At 44.2% G+C, this 18,330-nt stretch overlaps 1 protein-coding gene across 1 annotated transcript in view; it reads left to right on the top strand.

Moving 5' to 3' along the window:
- Positions 1-905: 905 nt before the first annotated feature.
- The window catches only part of LOC137596331 (ATP-binding cassette sub-family C member 12-like), a 44,317-nt gene continuing 26,892 nt past the window's right edge, over positions 906-18,330 (top strand). Inside the window, exons 1-12 of the mRNA XM_068316739.1 lie at positions 906-1,316; positions 1,412-1,741; positions 1,891-2,249; positions 2,324-2,600; positions 3,557-3,732; positions 4,223-4,370; positions 6,171-6,413; positions 7,307-7,480; positions 8,661-8,808; positions 10,214-10,362; positions 10,486-10,593; positions 11,137-11,340. Coding sequence (XP_068172840.1) covers positions 906-1,316; positions 1,412-1,741; positions 1,891-2,249; positions 2,324-2,600; positions 3,557-3,732; positions 4,223-4,370; positions 6,171-6,413; positions 7,307-7,480; positions 8,661-8,808; positions 10,214-10,362; positions 10,486-10,593; positions 11,137-11,340 — 2,727 coding nt within the window. The remainder of the gene's footprint in view (positions 1,317-1,411; positions 1,742-1,890; positions 2,250-2,323; positions 2,601-3,556; positions 3,733-4,222; positions 4,371-6,170; positions 6,414-7,306; positions 7,481-8,660; positions 8,809-10,213; positions 10,363-10,485; positions 10,594-11,136; positions 11,341-18,330) is intronic.

Here is an 18,330-nt window from a genome sequence, read left to right on the forward strand (position 1 = left end):
GAGGCGGATTAATTATCCGTACCAACTATAGATGGTGCCATCCTGGACATGTGACGATGAAATCAACGCTGTGTAACCTTGGAGCTAATGGTTGTTACCTGGTGCGTGAATTTTCACACGTCATTGTCTTTGCCGTCTATGTTGCTCCATGTGTGGACCCAGAGACTGCAACTGAGACCATCTGTGCGACCACCTCTGCTCTACGGACCTGGCACCCGGAGGCACTCATCTTTATCACCGGTGACTTCAGTCACGTCACCTTGAACTCAGCTAATTAATTAATTTCCCTTACGGATCAATAAAGTCTACTACTCCACTCTCTCTTACTGCTCTCTATGTCTTCCCACAATGGCCCAGTGTGTTGACTGCCCCACACGGAAGAACAGAACCATTGACCTGTTTTACACCAATGCTAAGGAGGTATACACCACCACCCCCTTCCCCCCACTAGGTAAATCGGACCATAACCTAGTGCACCTACAGCCCACCTACATCCCGCTGGTGAAACAGCTGCCAGTAACAACACAGCAGGTCAGGAGGTGGTCCCCGGAAGTGGAGGAGAAGTTGAGGGACTGCTTCCAGACCACTGGCTGGGATGTTATTGTGAGCTCACATGGGGAGGACGTTGAGGAGGCAGCTCAGTGTTTTACAAATTACATGAACTTCTGGTGGACACTGTGGCCCCTGTCAGGATGGTTAGATGTTACCCCAACAACAAACCCTGGGTAACAAAGGAAGTTAAGGCTGTCCTGAACTGGAAGAAGTGGGCGTTCAGTAGCAAGAACGAGGAGATGTGGAAAGCCTAGCAGGAAGTGAGACTCTGCCTGAGGGAGGCCAAAGAGGCATATTGGAGGAAGCTGGAGAACCAGCTAGGGCGCAACCAGGTGTAGGAGGTCTGGAATGGGATGAGAACCATTACCGGACACGGGAAATGTCACAGATGTGTGGAGGGGAATAGTGAACGAGTCAATGAACTAAACAGCTTTTACAAACGGTTCAACTCCCCCACCACTCCCAGCTCCCCGTCCCAGGCCTCTCCCGGCCATGCGGACTGCTCCACTGATGCTCCCTCCTCCTGTGCTTCATCTCCTTCCACCCCTGCCACTCCTCCCAAGCCCACACCAAGAGCTGCGAAGCTCAACGGCCCCACCTCAACTACTGGACTGCCAACCTGGCCACGACCCCCTGCTCCCACCACGACCGAGATCGTCATCACTGCAGACCTGGTGACGACAACGCTGTGGAGGCTACATCCCTATAAGGCGGCTGGACCGGATCAGGTCTCCCCAAGACTCCTCCGAGCCTGTGCTTCGGAAGTAGGGGACCCCTGCAACAATTGCTCAACCTCAGTCTGTGGCTGGGGAGGGTCCTGTCACTGTGGAAGACCTCCTGAATCGTCCCTGTACGCAAGAAAGGATGCCCTACTGAGCATCACCAGTGCCACCAGTACCCCCAACCGGTCGCTCTCACTTCCCATGTAATGAAGACCCTAGAGCGACTGGTCTTGGAGCTCATGTGTCCACAGGTGCAGGGTGCGATGGACCCTCTCAAATTTGCCTATCAGGCCCAGGTTGGGGTGGACGACGCTGTGTTGTACCTCCTTCACCGTGTGCTCTCCTACCTGGACGTTGGGGACTGTGCTGTCAGGGTGCTCTTCTTTGACTTTTTGAGCACCTTTGACACCATCCAGCCCTGCCTCCTGCAGGATAAACTGACCTCCATGGCTGTAGACCGCTACCTCGTGAGCTGGATCATGGACTACCCAACAGACAGACACCAGTACGTCCGTATGGGGGACTGTTTGTCTTCTATAGTGACCAGCAGCACGGGGGCACCACAGGGGACCGTGCTCTCCCCATTCTCTTCATCCTCTACACGTCGGACTTCAAGCACAACTCGGATACATGCCACATACAGAAGTACTCCGATGACACTGTGATTGTAGCATGTATCCGGGAAGGTGAGGAGGGGGAGTACAGGGCATTGGTGGCTGATTTCATGGAGCAGTGCCAACAGATCCAGCTCCAGCTCAACATGTCCAAGACGAAGGAGATGGTGCTGGATTTCCAGCGGGCACCTTCATCTCCACGGCCAGTGATCATCAAGGGCAGTGAGATGGAGGTGGTAGGAAACTATAAGTACCTGGGAGTGCAGCTAGACAGCAAACTGGATGGGTCACTCAACATGGACGAAGGGGCAGAGCAGGATGCACTTCCTGAGGTGGCTGGCCTCCTTAAACATCTGGCCATGTGCTCCTTCTCATGTTCTATCAGTCCGTCGTTTCCAGTGTGCTGTCATACGCCATTGTGTGTTGAGTTGGCAGGGCCAGAGAAAGAGACATGGACTTACTTGACAGACTCATCCGCAGGGTGGGCTCAGTGGTTGGGCTGAGCCTGGACTCTGTGGAGACACTTCTGGAGCTCAGGACCATGTCCAAAGTCAGGGTTATTATGAATAACACCAGCCACCCCCTGAACACCACCTTTTCCAAGCAGAGAAGCACCTTCAGTGGCAGACTGCTGTCACACAGCGCCTGCAAAGAGAGCCTGAGGTCCTCCTTCATGCCCTGTGCCATCAGTGCCCTGTGCCATCAGTGCCCTGTGTCATCAATGACTCTCTAAGGAGGAGCGGGGGGGCAAGGTCAGCACATGGTTGAGTGGAGGGCAAGAGATGGGATGTCAGCCTGTGCTGCAGTGTACTGGGGCCTAGGTGTTGTGATGTTGTGATATTAGATAGTGACATGCCTTACAATGTAAGAAGGGTGTGCCTTACCCACTACGTGGGCCTCCTGCTATCTTCACTTTCACTTTTTATTCTATTTTATACTGTTTACATTGTAGTTCAGTACATGTCCTGTTAGTGCTGTATGTGTCTGTTAGTGTAGTACATGTCTTGTGGTATGTCCTGTGGTGTCAGTGTTTCTTTTTTTCCTTGAGTTTATCCAGTATTTATTCAGTATGTATGCCTGAGCAGTGGATACAGTATGTGCAATTTCCTCTGGGATTAATGAAGTATCCATCCATCCATCCATCCATCCATCCATCCATCCATCCATCCATCCATCCATCCTCAATCCATCCATCCATCCATCCATCCATCCATCCATCAAAGACAAAAATAGCCACTTCCACTGCTCTGTTCATATGTTACTGTCACTACCTGACATCTTTACTTCCTACTGTTTCACCCATGTTCTCTGTTCTTCCAGCTGTGTTTGATTCAGTCTTAGACAGATTAAGTGAAACAGGGCTATCTCACTCCCTGCCCTCTGATTTTGACTTTGAAGGAGGACACTTTTCAAAGGAAAAACAAACCAGAGGTCTCGAGTGCAGATCATGTTGATTTGGATAACAGTCAAGGAGACGACCTCCTGGAAGTCAAAAAATGCCACCAGAGTCTTCAGAATCCCAAGCTTGACTGCTCTTCGGCACAGTTAGTGTTTTTAATGACATTGTTAATATGTTTTAAATGCAATGAAAATAAGCTTTTCATGGGAAAATACTGTACATTAACCAGTTTAATCTAAATGCTATTATGGCTGCCTTACCCATGGCAGAGCTTATTGGGTTATGTTTTCTTGTCAAGCTCTCACCCAGTTGACAATGCAGGTTTCCTGGCTTTTGCAAGCTTTTCCTGGATGACTCCTATGATGTGGGCCATATTCAGGAATAAGTTGGACATGCGTACCCTCAGCCTATCTCCTGTAGATGAAGTTGACACCAGTGGAGAAAGGTTTGACTTTCTTCTTGCTGATTCAGGGGTGCAATACTTCTGATCATTTGACAGTAGAGTGGGGCAGCACGGCCTTTGCTATTTAGATGAATTGATCAGTTAAATTACCCACAGGTGTGAGTGTATGCGTGAGTGGTTATCTTTCATGAGGGTCCGCAATGTACTGCTGACACATCTAGAGGGTACGCTGCCTCTCGCCCGTAGTCTGCTTGGATAGGCACCAGCAGAGCCCTGCCCCGCAAAGCAGAAGAAGCAGCTGAAGACAAGACAATAAGTCGTCTCGTCTACAAGAAAATGGATGGCTGGATGGATGACAGTACAGTTGATATGACAGTACTAGTTGCTGAAATTTGTGTTTGGAAAAAGAATCATGGTTGAATAACGCTGTTAGGAACAGAGAATATTTTTTAGTGCATTTCACAGGAAGCTGTTTTAATATTCAAATGATTTATAAAGGCTGACAGTGTTGATCTGATTTTGTGTTGTGCAGGCTCCTCCGAATCTGGAATGAAGAAGTGGCAAAAGTTGGCCTGGAGAATGCCTCTATGGCTCGAGCAATCATTCGTTTTCAAAGAATCAGGCTGGTTTTTTCTGTCCTAATTAGCATCCTTGCCATGGTGGCAATTTTTCTGGGCCAGGTAATTTCATATCAAATCTCCTCTACAGTCTGTCCAAATATCACAGTGACTGATGGATACATTCTTGGTTAAAGGAATAGTTTATCCAAACATCTGAATGCTATCATTCATTCCTGCCCATGGCAATGGAGACTGAAGATTTTCTAATGTAAAAAAAAAAAAAAATTCTGGTGCTTCAGAGCGAAACAGTATTGCAGCTGTCTGCTATAATGCTGAAGTAAAAAAAGACAATATTTAACAGAACCCCTTTCTAAAAAGTTGAGTGCCAGAGAATTTGATGATGATTTGCAAAACAATGCCCCCCCATATTCAATTGAACATTGGATAAAACACATCGTCTGTGTAGGTTATCAGTCGTACAAGTAGGGGTTAATCAAGAAGAGCAGGTCTGATGAAGCTGATGTTATTATTCATGGGTCTTGACTTCGGATAGCACTACAGATGCCCTCTGTAATGGTCTTGAGCACCTGATTCTATCCATCAGTATATGCCTCTACCTAGAGCTTTTGGGCAGCAACTCACTATGTGCTCTAGTGCAGCGGTCCCCAACCATTTTTGCGCCACGGACCGGTTTAATTTAAGACAATATTTTCACGGACCGGCTTTCATTTGCTCGATAATCGTTAATGACGTCAGGACAGCTGTAGTCTAATAATAAATCATCTGCAGTGATATTATGTTAAATGCAGACATCAACAGGCAAACAACCTTTTTTTCATAAATTGATAATCAACATCTTTGTATAGATATAATTGTAAGAAATGATTATTTAAAAACTCGACTCAAGTGACTGCGCTAATTAGGTTTATTTTGAAATAAACCTAATTAATAATATAGTTTTATATATTATTATATATATATGATAATATATATATAATATATATTATTATATATTTTGAAATATATTACAATCAGAACATTCAACGTAGGAGAAATACAGATCATTTCCAATAAAAGGGTGAACAGGTCAATCGTTCATTCAATCATTCATATTATCTGCTGCGACGAGTCAAGGGGAGCTGGAGCCTCACCCAGCTGGCATAGGGCGTGAGGCGGGGGACACTCCGGGCAAGCCGCCAGTGCGCTGCGGAGCCGCACCAAGTCAATCAAGTAATAATAATTACAATAATGAGAATTAGTGGTTTGGGACGGCTGATCTAGGGGTAACGGGAGACAATGACACCTGAAATGTGTTCCAGACGTCCGTCCTACTCCGCAGTTTGGTTTTCTTTACGCTCTCTGCAGAAAATCCCCCTTCACAAAGACAGGAGGTTGGAAATGGAAGCAGGGTTGTCGATACTTTTTGGGCGATCTCAGGGTAATCTGCCTCGATTTTAATCCAGAACACTGGTGCGGTTTCGGGCGTTTAATTTAGGGGCAGTGGATGGTAACTTGTCACGTGACCGAGACCTATCAAGCGAGAAAGACACACACATTTGTCTGTGCATTATTCCGCACAGTTTAGATTGAAAGAACTGGGAATATGGTGGACGGAATGTACTAGGAACTTTATTCAGTATGGATCTGCCCACGAAAGGTGAGGAAGGCAGTTTGAACTTTTGGGGTTTTTTTTACGATTACTGTCCACAGTTTCTGTTCTTTAAAAGAATGTTGCAGTGCTCAAGATATGTTTTGTGCACCAGAAACCAGCTTGTCATTGGCCTGGTGAATGAATATAATTTTATGGCCACTGCCCAGGAAAAAGACATGCAGTGCATTATAATGGATTACATTTATTAATATCAAAGAATACAAATGGTGTATATTGTTATTTCCTAATATTTCCTTCTGTCTTTTCAGGTTATTCTGGTTCATAAGATCCTGACGTATGCTAATCAAAGCAAACCAAAGCAGTCGACATTATTGCATGGTGTTGGTCTGGCTCTCAGTTTGTTTACCTCAGAGTTTTGCAAAGCCTTCATCATATCTTTATTATTTGCACTGAATGTGCGCACTGCAGTCAGATTAAAGGGTGCCTTCTCCTCCGTGGCCTTTCAGAAAGTAATTTCTCTGCGGGGGCAAACTGGCATTTCAATGGGAGAGGTAAAAAAGGGGCTTGCATACACATTTTAAGGGTCTATTTATACATATACAGTAATACCTCGAGATACAAGCTGCTTGATATACAAGTTTTTTGAGAAAAAACCTGTCACGCTGCCCGTATTGTTTTTTTGAAATACTGTACGAGCAAAATCCAAGTTACAAGCAGTGCACCACCGCTAGTTGGATGAATGCACCATCAGCTGAGACCAGATCTTATGTGTCAGCATATGGATACATCATCAGCTGAAACTGGATCTCATCGTTTTTTGTGGAGTAATGATGTAGCATGTGTGTGCAGAAAACGTTTTTTCATACTTTATCATTTATGTCATTTATATATGATTATTAGGCACAGGCAAAGTATGTATATTTAATGGTTGATTAAAAAAATATTTTTGTTCTTAATTTAGGAAATTTTGAATTTTTTTTACAAGGCCGGAATGGATTAAAGTGATTTTAGTGATTTTAAATGGGAATATGATTGAGTTCAGTCACGGAATAGATTAAACTCGTATCTCCAGGTAGAGTGTGTGTGTGTGTGTGTGTGTGTGTGTGTGTGTGTGTGTGTGTGTGTGTGTGTGTGTGTGTGTGTGTGTGTGTGTGTGTGTGTGTGTGTGTGTGCATACACACAGTAGTAACATCATAATCATCATAATTTCACTCCATATAATGTTAGAATGATTGCAAAGGTAGCTGGATTGCTTTGAAAATTTGTTATAAAGTCATTAAACCAAAGCATTATTTTCAAGTGTATTAAATTATTACATTTTCTGACATTTATATTATAATTATTATTTTATTTTTGCACAGTAGAGGCAGAATTCTCAGAGTCTGACTTAAGTTCAAGCTTGTTAATGTGTATAACTGGATTTCTTTCACTCTCTTTCTTCCAGTTGATTAATGTTTTGAGCAATGATGGCGACAAGTTGTTTGAGGCAGCAGTGTACGGGATCTTTCTGCTGTCTGCACCAGTCCTGCTCTTCGCGTGTACCATTTATTCCTTTTTTGTTCTGGGCTATACTGCACTGACAGGAGTTTTCATGTACCTCATCTTCATACCTGTGCAGGTTTGTCTGCTCTGTGGAGGTTTGTGCGTGTGTGTGTGTGTGTGTATGTGTGTGTGTGTGTGTGTGTGTGTGTCACTTTGTGTGCTTATATTTTTATGCAGTTTCGTGTTCTTGTCAGCATGCATCCTTGTGTCTTTGACGCACATTTTTTGACTGGGACGCATGATCATCCGACAACATGCATCACTGGGATGCGAGCTTTAAATACTTACAATAGGAAAAAAAAAATTGATGCTACCTTTATCCTCAATATAATATTTGAAAAATGCATTTCCACTCAACAAAAAAATAATCACAATTTATCCATTTTTCCACTTCAATTTCGAACCTGAAAATCGCCGTTTGTTTTGATCTCGTGCAAGCTTCTCATCACGAGACTTACCTGCGGGATTCAGACTTATTAAAATCGACCAAACGGCAACACGACGTCTGCTCATTTTACACACTGCAGTGAGAGAGCGAGGAGTCAGCCTTACATTATCATCATACCTCCGAAAAAGATGCAAAAGTTGGAGAAAGACCAAGCAATAATGAGTGCTTTCTTAAATTAAAAACAATCACAAGTTAATGAAAAAAAGAGAAAGATATTACCGTAGAATAAAGACGCAGAAGACACCAAGCATGGTCATGAATAGAGCAATTAACCACAAGGCAAAGCTCTCCATTTACCCTTCTGACTATGTTGTCTCCGAAACCTGCAATCATGAGTTCTGGGCAATGACCGAAAGGATAAGATCACAAGTACAAGTGACTGAAATGAATTTTCTCTGCAGGGTGGCTGGGCTCAGCTTAAGAGATAGGGTTAAGAGCCAGCTAAGGTCTTTCAGATATCTAACCCGGCTGTTTCTGGACACCTTCCTACAAAAGTGTTCCAGGCATGTCTATCTGGAAGGTGACCCAGAGGCAGACCAAGGACTCACTGGAGTGCTTATACAGTTTGGCCTAGGAGCACCTTGGGATCCCTTCAGAGGAATTGGTGAAAATGACTCAGGAAAGAAGTGTCTGGGCTTCCTTGTTTAAACTGTTGCCCCCACAATCCAGATCTGTATGTGCTGAAGAAAAGACAAACTCCCTTGTCATAAACAGTGTTTTTCTTGAGTGCTGTTGCCACAGATACAGACAATGCTGCTTGTTATCCATTTTCATTATTATTACTTAATTCTTTGTCTTCTGCTCTCAGTTTTATTTAGCCAAGTGCATTCACAAGTTCAAATCGAAAGCCATGGCGTTAACTGACAGCCGTGTTTGCACAATGAATGAGATTCTGAGCAGCATCAAACTTATCAAGATGTATGCCTGGCAAGATTCCTTTGAAAAGAAGATTACAGGTATGATTTAGGCAAGCACATGCTTTACTACATTCAGATAAGCTTCTAATAGAGGCATTCTGAAAGATACATACAAAAGTATTAAAAATTTCACAAATTGCACGGTAAATTTGTTTTATAAAGTTCTAATAGTAAACCTGACATGCTGAAGACTACAAAGTAATCTGATCTGATACATGATTATAACACTCAAAGAGGATGCCATAGTTTACAGGAATGCACAGAAGAAGAATGACACATTACTAATTAGACATTCATTCATCTTCTTGAAGACAAAACAATTGGAATCTTCTCATCTAAAGCTGCTTATCCCTACAGTAACCTCTTCCACCCATCCATCCATCCATCCATCCATCAATCCATCATTCTTCTGTCTGTCCATCTGTCAGTCCATCCATTTATCCATCTTTTTGAAGATGAGACAAGCAGAATCATCTCATCTACATCTACTTATCCGCACAATGACCTCTTAACTCAAAAGAACCCACGGTGACATCAATATAACACGCACATTGAAATTCCCTGTTCTATGTGGTCCACTTGGTTTCTGTTATAACCCAAATAATTTTCCTTCAAGTATAAATAAGTGTGGACTCTTAGGGGTAATGTACAAAATTTCATTCCAAGACTGACTTTATGTTAATGTAAATGATTGTATGCTTGACAATATTTCTGTGTGAACTTGGGTTAGAAATGTTTTTTTATGACTTTAGTCATGAAAACCAGTATTTTACCCTCAGATCTGTACAATCATGTATTCATTCATCTTCTTGCCATTTATCTGAAATACATTTTGGGGGTTAGGCTGTGGCCTGAGAGTGAGTGACCCAGAGAGTACACCCTGGATGAGTTGCCAGCTCATGTCAAAGTCAAACAGCCAGCAAACATTCACACCCACTTTCACACCTACACACAATTTAGTCTGTCCAATTCACCTAAATTGCATATTTTTAGATGTACAAGCGAGCTGTAAAATGTGCCTCATGTAACTGAACCAAGGACCTCCTTGCTATGTGGCACAGTGCTACCCACTGTGTCACTGTACTGTTCACTTTATTGTTCACTCATGAGAAACTTCTTTTTACGCTTTAAATACTGGCACGTCATTCACACGTAAGCATAATGCACACATACACACCAAGGGCCAATATACATGTAAATAGAGAGAATGCGGAGGGTTAAGGGCAGCCATGTGATGGCAACATGACAGCAGTTTTGGGGTTTGATACCTTGCTCAAGGGCACTTCAGCAGTGTCCAGCAGGTGAACTGTCACCATCAATCAACACCCCATAGTGTGGTCTGCATTTGCTTTGAACTGGTCATTTCCGGATCCTCAGGCAAAGTCTGAAATATGAATACAATCATGCACCCTTCTCCAAATGTGTGATTTTGCCTTCTTTTTAGGTTTAAGGAAATGTGAGAAGAAAAAACTGAAAATGCTTAATTATATGCAGAATATGAATACTACCATCACCAGCATCATGCCCATACTCATCGCAGTTGTCACCTTCATAGTACACACACTGTTAAAGTTCGATCTCAATCCAGCTGATGTAAGTACCAAAGCAGTACAGTGCAAAAACTAAAGGATTTGGGAACTTGCTCACAGTTAATAACTACATCAAATAAGAAACTTAAGACCTTATCAGTATTGTGGTGTTTTTCATTATTACCAGGCTTTTACCACTATTGCCATCTTCAACTCTCTGCGATACTGCTTGGCTCTAATACCTTTGTCTGTGAAGGCCCTGGCTGAAGCTGATGTATCGACAAAACGACTGAGGGTAAATTCGCACAAAACATTATACAGGTATACCTCACCGTATGTCAATAATTGGTTCTCGGAGACACAATGTGAGAAGAAAAGTGTTTACATAAGTAAAATTAACTTGTCCACAGGCTAAAATGAAAGCAACCATAATGTATTTTCAATAATATACTGTATGTTTAATATGAGTATATGTTAAGCTTACAATTATTTTTTAATATAGTAAGGAAAGAAAAATCTACATTAAAGAATATGATTTGACGAGGTTTGCCATACATTGCTGATGCTGAAATAAAAAATAAAAGCCTTTTTTGATGGTACAAAATATATACAGGAATTATTTATAATTCTAATAAAATGACAAACTTACATTTTTATTTTTCCATTGTAGTTTTTAGAAAATAACGGTTAATGGAGAATAACGTAACTTGAAACAACGTAAGTCAAGGTATACCTGTATTTAACACTGTGGTAGACTTGAGGTGCAGTTACAATCTCAATTTTAAAAATATGTAAAAAGTTGTGATTAAGATGAAATATGATTTGTGGTTGTGTTTAGAAATTATTGCTAATCCAGAATCCAGAGTCCTACCTGACACAGGATAAAGACAGTGGCTCGGCCATTGTGATTGAAAATGCAACACTTTCCTGGACCAAACCAGGTAGCATGCTGGGCTGGGAGCCCAGCTTGGATGAGGTGGCTATAAAAGAGAGGACGGAAACATTGCCAACTTTGAAAAGTATCTCCATTACGCTGCCAAAGGTCAGAATATTTATATTCTTGGTGTGTGTGTGTGTGTGTGTGTGTGTGTGTGTGTGTGTGTGTGTGTGTGCATGCCTGAATGCGAGCGTTTTTGTTTATTATATAGGGCAAGTAGACAATCAAAAGCAACTGCACCAGATTTAGCTTGTATCTGGGTAGGGACACAAAAACAAAATATCAAAAACGTTGCATTATACAGCACAATATATAATAGTCTATCAGTGTGTGATAATAAAGAATTAGCAGCCTATAATGAGTAAGAATTAGCAGCCTATAATGAGTATAACAAGTCCATAGTGATAATTTCAATCTTTTGTGCTAATTTCTGCCAAAGCACAGGCTTGAACAGCTCAGTTCAATTTGTGTTGTCTTTACTTTTATAACACCAGATCATAACAAAATATTACCTCAAGGCATAGAACTTATTGAGCCCAACTAGTCCCATGTGAGCAAGCACTCTGGAAAAAGAGGGAAGGAAAATTTTTCTTTTAACAGGGAGAAAACTTGAGCAGAACCCAAGATGCAGCATAGTGAGAAACCACCTGCCTTGACCAGTTAGTAGACAGAGAGAGAGAGAGAGAAAGAGAGAGAGAGAGAGAGAGAGAGAGAGAGCAGGACAGAGCCATAGTGGAAGGATGTAAAGGGAATACTGAAACTTAAATTACAACTATAGATGGTAATAATGCTAGTAGTGATGGTAGCAGCTGTGCAGTCACAAGTCTAGATCCTGCAGCGACATGGACGGAAGGACGTTCAGAATGACACAAATGATGGCACAACAGAAGGGGACTGATAAAACTGTGAGGATGTAAACATTTGATGACCTCGGTAAATTAAAGTTTCATGATAAAATAAATTATTGGTTCATTTCTATGAAATATGTGCAAATGTTTTTGCTCATGTGGTAACTGGGGAGGCTGGCTACCTCTCTTTGAGTCCGACAACGCCACCTCCTGAGACTGGGCAGGAGGACCCACAAAACTTTTCCAAGTGTGGCGTGGCTGACACTATCTTCCCCACTGAGGGACAATTGATAAGAGGCAGGTATATACAGCTGTATTCAAAATTTGTTGCTGCCCCTCGGACATAGTATAAAAACAGTTAAAAACATTTCCCTTAAAACATTGTTATAAAAGGCTGGTGGATTCTCCTCGGTCTAGGAAGGCCGGTTCCGCAGATGCAAGACTCCTGCTACGGAGGCCCCTGGTGAGACAAAGGTAAAAACACAGGCCCAATACCAACACAAGCATGCAATAATAAAACTCCACACTTAAAATCTAATAAAAACTATAAAATATCACACCGTGTTAAAATTGTTGAAAGTACACACCGAGGTTGTGTCTCACCAGTACAATCCCCCTATAAGGTGCAGGCATCAGCGTAGATCCGGCCTTGTACAAGGAGTATCCTACGTCAAAGACACAGTTAGAGAGGAGAACCGCCAGCACCCCTTAAAAAGATAAAATTCAGGAGGGCAACACAGAAAAAGAAATTAAAAGTACAAATTTTCCTATAAAACAGTGGCTGGCCCGGTCCTTTTTGGTCTCCTCAGCTGTCCCACCGCATATTTGGACAGGAAAAATTGTGGTTCACATTCTGTCCGTACAGCCTGGCAGCTCAGGTCTCAGTGAAGTAAATCATTGAGAGGTCGCATTGCTGAAATCTGTGTCCTCCAAGCAATGACAAATATCCTGCAGAAAAGTGAGCGCCGCTCCCACAACCAGCGAACTGAAAACCTCAAAGAGAGCCATCCTACCGTCAAACCTTTATCACCTCCTAATTGGACCCAAAACATGTGACCTGGTCGTTGAGTGGATGTGATGCAGCTGTGTTGTCTGCCTGCCTGTGTAGGTTCCCACAGTCACTACTCCCAAAAGGAGTCGTCGCCCCCGACAACTAACCGTCAAAGCCAGGAGATGCAGCAGCCCTTACCGCCCCCACATCGACACTGGATACTGTGGACCTGGGTAGGTTGTGAGGGTTCTGTGTGTTCATGCAGTTACTCTCTGGGTGCGCCTAAGACCTGGCGACCTGTCGCAAGGTTGGAGGTTCCCCCATTTCCACTTTTGTCACCATCGTCAGGTGACCCCAGGTCGCCACTACTATTGTCCTCATTCAAATTGCCATTCTCACCCACCTGCGCTTCTGACACTTCGTTGGTGGCCGATGGTGGTGGATCTGAGTTGACAGCAACTATTGGAGTCGGTCTGGCTTCTCCTATCCAAGCAAGGATATCTTCATCCCTACAAAATGAGTTATTTCCTGAGCGAGCACATGATGTGGATGGTTGAGGGACCGTTGGTGCTGATGGTATTGTCCCTAGTTGCGATGCTCTGATCTCTGTTCTGTGGACTTGTTGGACATTACCAGTTCCATTGGCCAATGCTACAGTGTAGGGTCCACCAGGCTCAGTTGGCACCCTGATAACCTTGTACAGTTCCGGCGACCAGACATCCTGGATCTTGCGACGCCCTTGGCAGCGATGATCTTTCAGGTAGACCAACTGACCCTCTGTAAAGCCCTTATCACAGACACCTAGATTATGCTTATGCTGCCTGTAATTTGCGGCTTCCTCCAAATTCTTGCGGGCTGATTCATGGGTTACCTGAATCCGCTCCTGATGTTGCAGGACCCATTCATCCCAAGAACTTGTTTCCCCAGTGTCGTCTGCTCCTAAGAGGAAGTCAATGGGAAGTCGAGGTGGCACACCAAACATCAATGAGTAGGGAGAATGACCAGTGGAGCGGTGGGTTGAGGTGTTATATGCCCACACCAGCTGAGAATGTACTTTGGCCATGCCCTCTTCTTCTCTGTAGCGAGTGACTGGAGGAGGTCATGGAGAGTTCTGTTAAATCTCTCAAACTGACCATTCCCTTGGGGATGGTATGCTGTTGTTCTGGACTTCTCAATCCCATATAGCAGGCACAACTGTGCAATAACTGCACTCTCAAAATTCCTCCCTTGGTCAGAATGTATTCTTTTGGGCACCCTAAACCAGTTGAACCAGCAGTTGATGAGGACTCTTGCCACCGTACTAGCGGTTTGTCTTTAGTTGGGATTGCCTGTGTGTACTTGGAGAAAACATCTGTCAAGACCAAGACATTTTCCTTACCATCCGTTGCAGACTAAAGTAGGGTGAAATCTATGGCAAGTACTTCTAGTGGCTGCTGAGCCAGCAAGACCCCCTGGTAAGTCTTGACTTTGGGCTGGACTGCTTTAGATAGCACACAACGTTGGCAATTCTGGCAATACCTTTCGATATCCACTCCCATCCCTGGCCAGTAACAACGTTGCCTCGCCAGGTCAGTAGTCCGCCGTACTCCCTGGTGTCCATGCTGATCATGGAGACCCCGGAGCAGCTCCTGGTGAAGACACTGCGGCAGGAGTAATTGGGTGTATGGCTCTCCATGCGGGGCAGTTGCCTTCCGGTATAGCATGCCATCCTTCTCCAGGATACGGTCCCACTGCCGGAGAAGCTGTTGCACATCTTTAGCGAGTTTGGCTCGCTGCTCCTTGCTAGGGGCGTCCCTAGTCTCCAAAAAGGCAAAAAGGCTTTCAAAACAGGATCTTCTTCCTGCAACGTTGCCAGTTGAGCATTTGATCGACTTGGAAGGACTCCAATTTGGTGAGCCATAGCCTCCTCTGTTCTGTCATGGGGGAGCAACTGGGGCGCTTCCTTCCCCACCTGGCCCGCCTCCAGCTCTGTAGTCTCCACCTGGGTACTATACTGGCGAGAAAGGGAATTGGCATTAGCATTATTTTTGCCAGGTTAATAGTGCACAGTGAAGTCAAAAGCTGCCAACTGTTGAAGTCGACTGAGGACCATCTCCAGTCTCTGTAAATGCTGAGCAACAGAGGAAGAAAAGATTATAACATCATCTAGATATAAAAGGGCCGAGTGAAAGCTCTGGTCACCAAATATTCGCTCCATGAGCCGCTGAAAGGTCCCGGGGGCATTGCATAGTCTGAATGGCATCCTTTTGAACTCAAAAAGGCCAAATGGGGTGCAGAATGCCGTCTTTGGTTTATCCTTCTCAGCAACAGCAACCTGATTGTAGCCACTGGCCAAGTCCAAAGTTGAGAACCACTGGACACCCGACAAGGCGCCCAATGACTCCTCAATGCGGGGCAATGGGTAGGCATCCTTTCTCGTCTTGGTGTTGAGTTGGCGGTAATCAACACACATCCGTAGCTCTCCAGTTTTCTTTTGCACCAGAACAATGGGTGACGCATAAGGACTGCTGCTCTCTCTAATCACTTTGCTATTCGGGAGCTGTTTGATATGGTCTTTTACAGCCTGCCACTGTGTAGGGGGTAATCGTCTATATCTTTGCCAAACTGGGGCACCATCTAGAAGGGGTATCTCGTGCAAAATCTCATTTGTGCAGCCCAGATCTCCATCATGTTTAGCAAAGATCCCACTATACTTCAACAGCTGTTTTACTTGGCCCTCCTCTTCAGGTGAAAGCTCTGACCAATGTAATGCTGCAAGAGCTTCTGAAATGGAGCTAGTTGCCCTGTCAGCGGTGTGTAAATTAACTAATGCAACATCACCATCTTCCCCTTCAAACCTCAGCTGCTCTGTTTGAATGCTCTCCACTGAGTGTAACATCCCCAACACCTGCCTTGAGTGAACTGTGACACCCGTAGATCCTACATTAACTATAGGAACATATGTCACCCCATCTGATACACTGACTAATGACGGGGACAACAGTAAACCTGGTGCGAGGTTTGAGCCACCCAGCTCCAACATGTCAGCAGGGGGCATGTATGGAACTTTCGGACAGGTGACCTTGACAAACTTAAGTGACCCCTACGGAATAGATTCCCCACCCCTTTCTAGGACTCTCACCCGACCCTCATTAGTAACATGGCACGCATCTTGGCAGCGACAAAGGCGAAGAGCAGACTCCCAGCAAGACTCAGCCTGAACAGTACCTAAAAAAGTGAATAAATCCTCACCCTGTTGTGCAAACAACTCTTTGTAGCACTGAGCAATAACATTCATTCCTAACCGCCCAGGAATAGAGTGTTGTTATGTGCTAGGGGCATCCTTCACCACCAAAACCCCCCGCCCCGGAAGGGTTCTACCCAATACCTGGATATCCAACTCTAAATAACCCACATATGGGATGTCTAAGCCGTTTGCCGCTTTTAAAGCCAACCACCCTCATGACTTGAGCCTAGGTGCACCCCAGTGTTGAAAAACATCCTTAAAAAGGGACTCAGTGATTGTTGTCACCATTGAACCAGTATCTGATAAGCACTTGACTTTAACACCCCCATCTTTACCTCCACTACGGGGCATTTACCTACAAGTGAGATTGGGTTATTTGAGGGGAGTAAAACCTGATCAGAGGGACTTGGACCGTTTGTCACAACACTGGGATCAATATGATTCGTACCTGACTGCTCTGATGCGGTAGAATTCTCCTCAAGCTGGGTGTTAGGTAAACTGGCTGTTCGCTGTCTTAGTCCCTGTCGACACTGACGGAGGATATGCCCAGGCTTTCGGCACCGGAGACAGATGGGTTGACCTTCTGGGGTGAACTGATAATTAGCGTTATGAGGACGAGAATTAGGCTGGTTTAACACAGCTTCTATCTTAGACAGACTTTCTAACATTTTATTGATTTGTGACTGCTGTTGGTTAAGTTGTTCCTGCAGAACAGACAGTCCCACCCCCACTGCATGACAATCGCCCTCGGCATTTAAATCCACACCACAGTGGTGAAGCCCTGCTCGAATTTGTCCAGGGGGACGCTCACCCTCCTCCATCCATTTAATTGCTTCATGTCGCAACTCAATGAAAGCAACTGCTGGGTTTTGTCACACGATACTCTTTAGCTCCCTTCTTAAAGAAATGTCACGTACATGCTCCATGAATTGATCTCTGACTAAAGTATCTGCGTGTGTCAACCGCTCAGGATAGGCACGTTCTATTTGTTCAATCAGAGGCCAAAGAGAATGCGAGAACTCTTTTAGAGACTCTCCGTCTCTGTTTCTTGTCAAAGAATTGTCTTTGCATGCTGACAAAGGAGGCAGAGGAACCATAGACCTCCTTCAGAATTCTTACGATCGTGTCTGGATTCTCCCGCTCAGCCAAAGAACGGAATCGGATTTCAGCTTTTGCTTCCCCTTCTAGGTGATCATAAAGGAAGAGGGCCTTTTCTCTAGTGCTCATGTTCCTATCTCTTACACATGACTCAATATTTTCTATCCAATCATAAATCTGGATATTAGAATTAGACTTTAAGCCAGAGAAGTAGGGGCACTTTCTCTCTCTCTGAATATAGATGTGTTCTGGTCTAGGTTGAGGACCAGAAACGTTTGGTGAGCCTCCATCACCACTGCGGGCTATCCCACCAGTAGTAGTGCTATTACCAGAGGTACCTGCATTGGCACCTCTTCCTCTCTGAAGTTGTTCAATGGCCACTCGTAATCTCTGCACTTCCTCCCAAAGAGTCAGGAGTTCATCAGATAAATGTTCCTCCACCATACTCATTTTGTTAGTTTGAATAGTCCCACGACCAAAATGAAAATGAAATGGTACCAAACACATAAAAAAACAAGTTGAGTGGTAGTCACTGGCCTTTGGGTCCCGTTGTGGTTTGTTCCGAGTGTCCAGCTGTTGTCTCCTGATGTCCAGAGCTAGCCACTGTTTCAATTTAAAACCAAAATACACAAGCAAAAGCATACAGCAAAACACAATACAAAATGCCTCATTTGATCCTGCCGACAAAGCCAAAATGTGGTAACTGGGGAGGCTGGCTACCTCTCTTTGAGTCCGACAACACCACCTCCTGAGACTGGGCAGGAGGACCCACAAAACTTCCAAGTGTGGCGTGGCTGACACTATCTTCCCCGCTCAGGGACAATTGATAAGAGGCAGGTATATATAGCTGTATTCAAAATTTATTGCTGCCCCTCAGACATAGCATAAAAACAGTTAAAAACATTTCCCTTAAAACATTGTTATAAAAGGCT

This window comes from Antennarius striatus, chromosome 1 (genome assembly GCF_040054535.1).
Source record: "Antennarius striatus isolate MH-2024 chromosome 1, ASM4005453v1, whole genome shotgun sequence".
In the NCBI taxonomy this organism is placed as follows: domain Eukaryota; kingdom Metazoa; phylum Chordata; class Actinopteri; order Lophiiformes; family Antennariidae; genus Antennarius; species Antennarius striatus.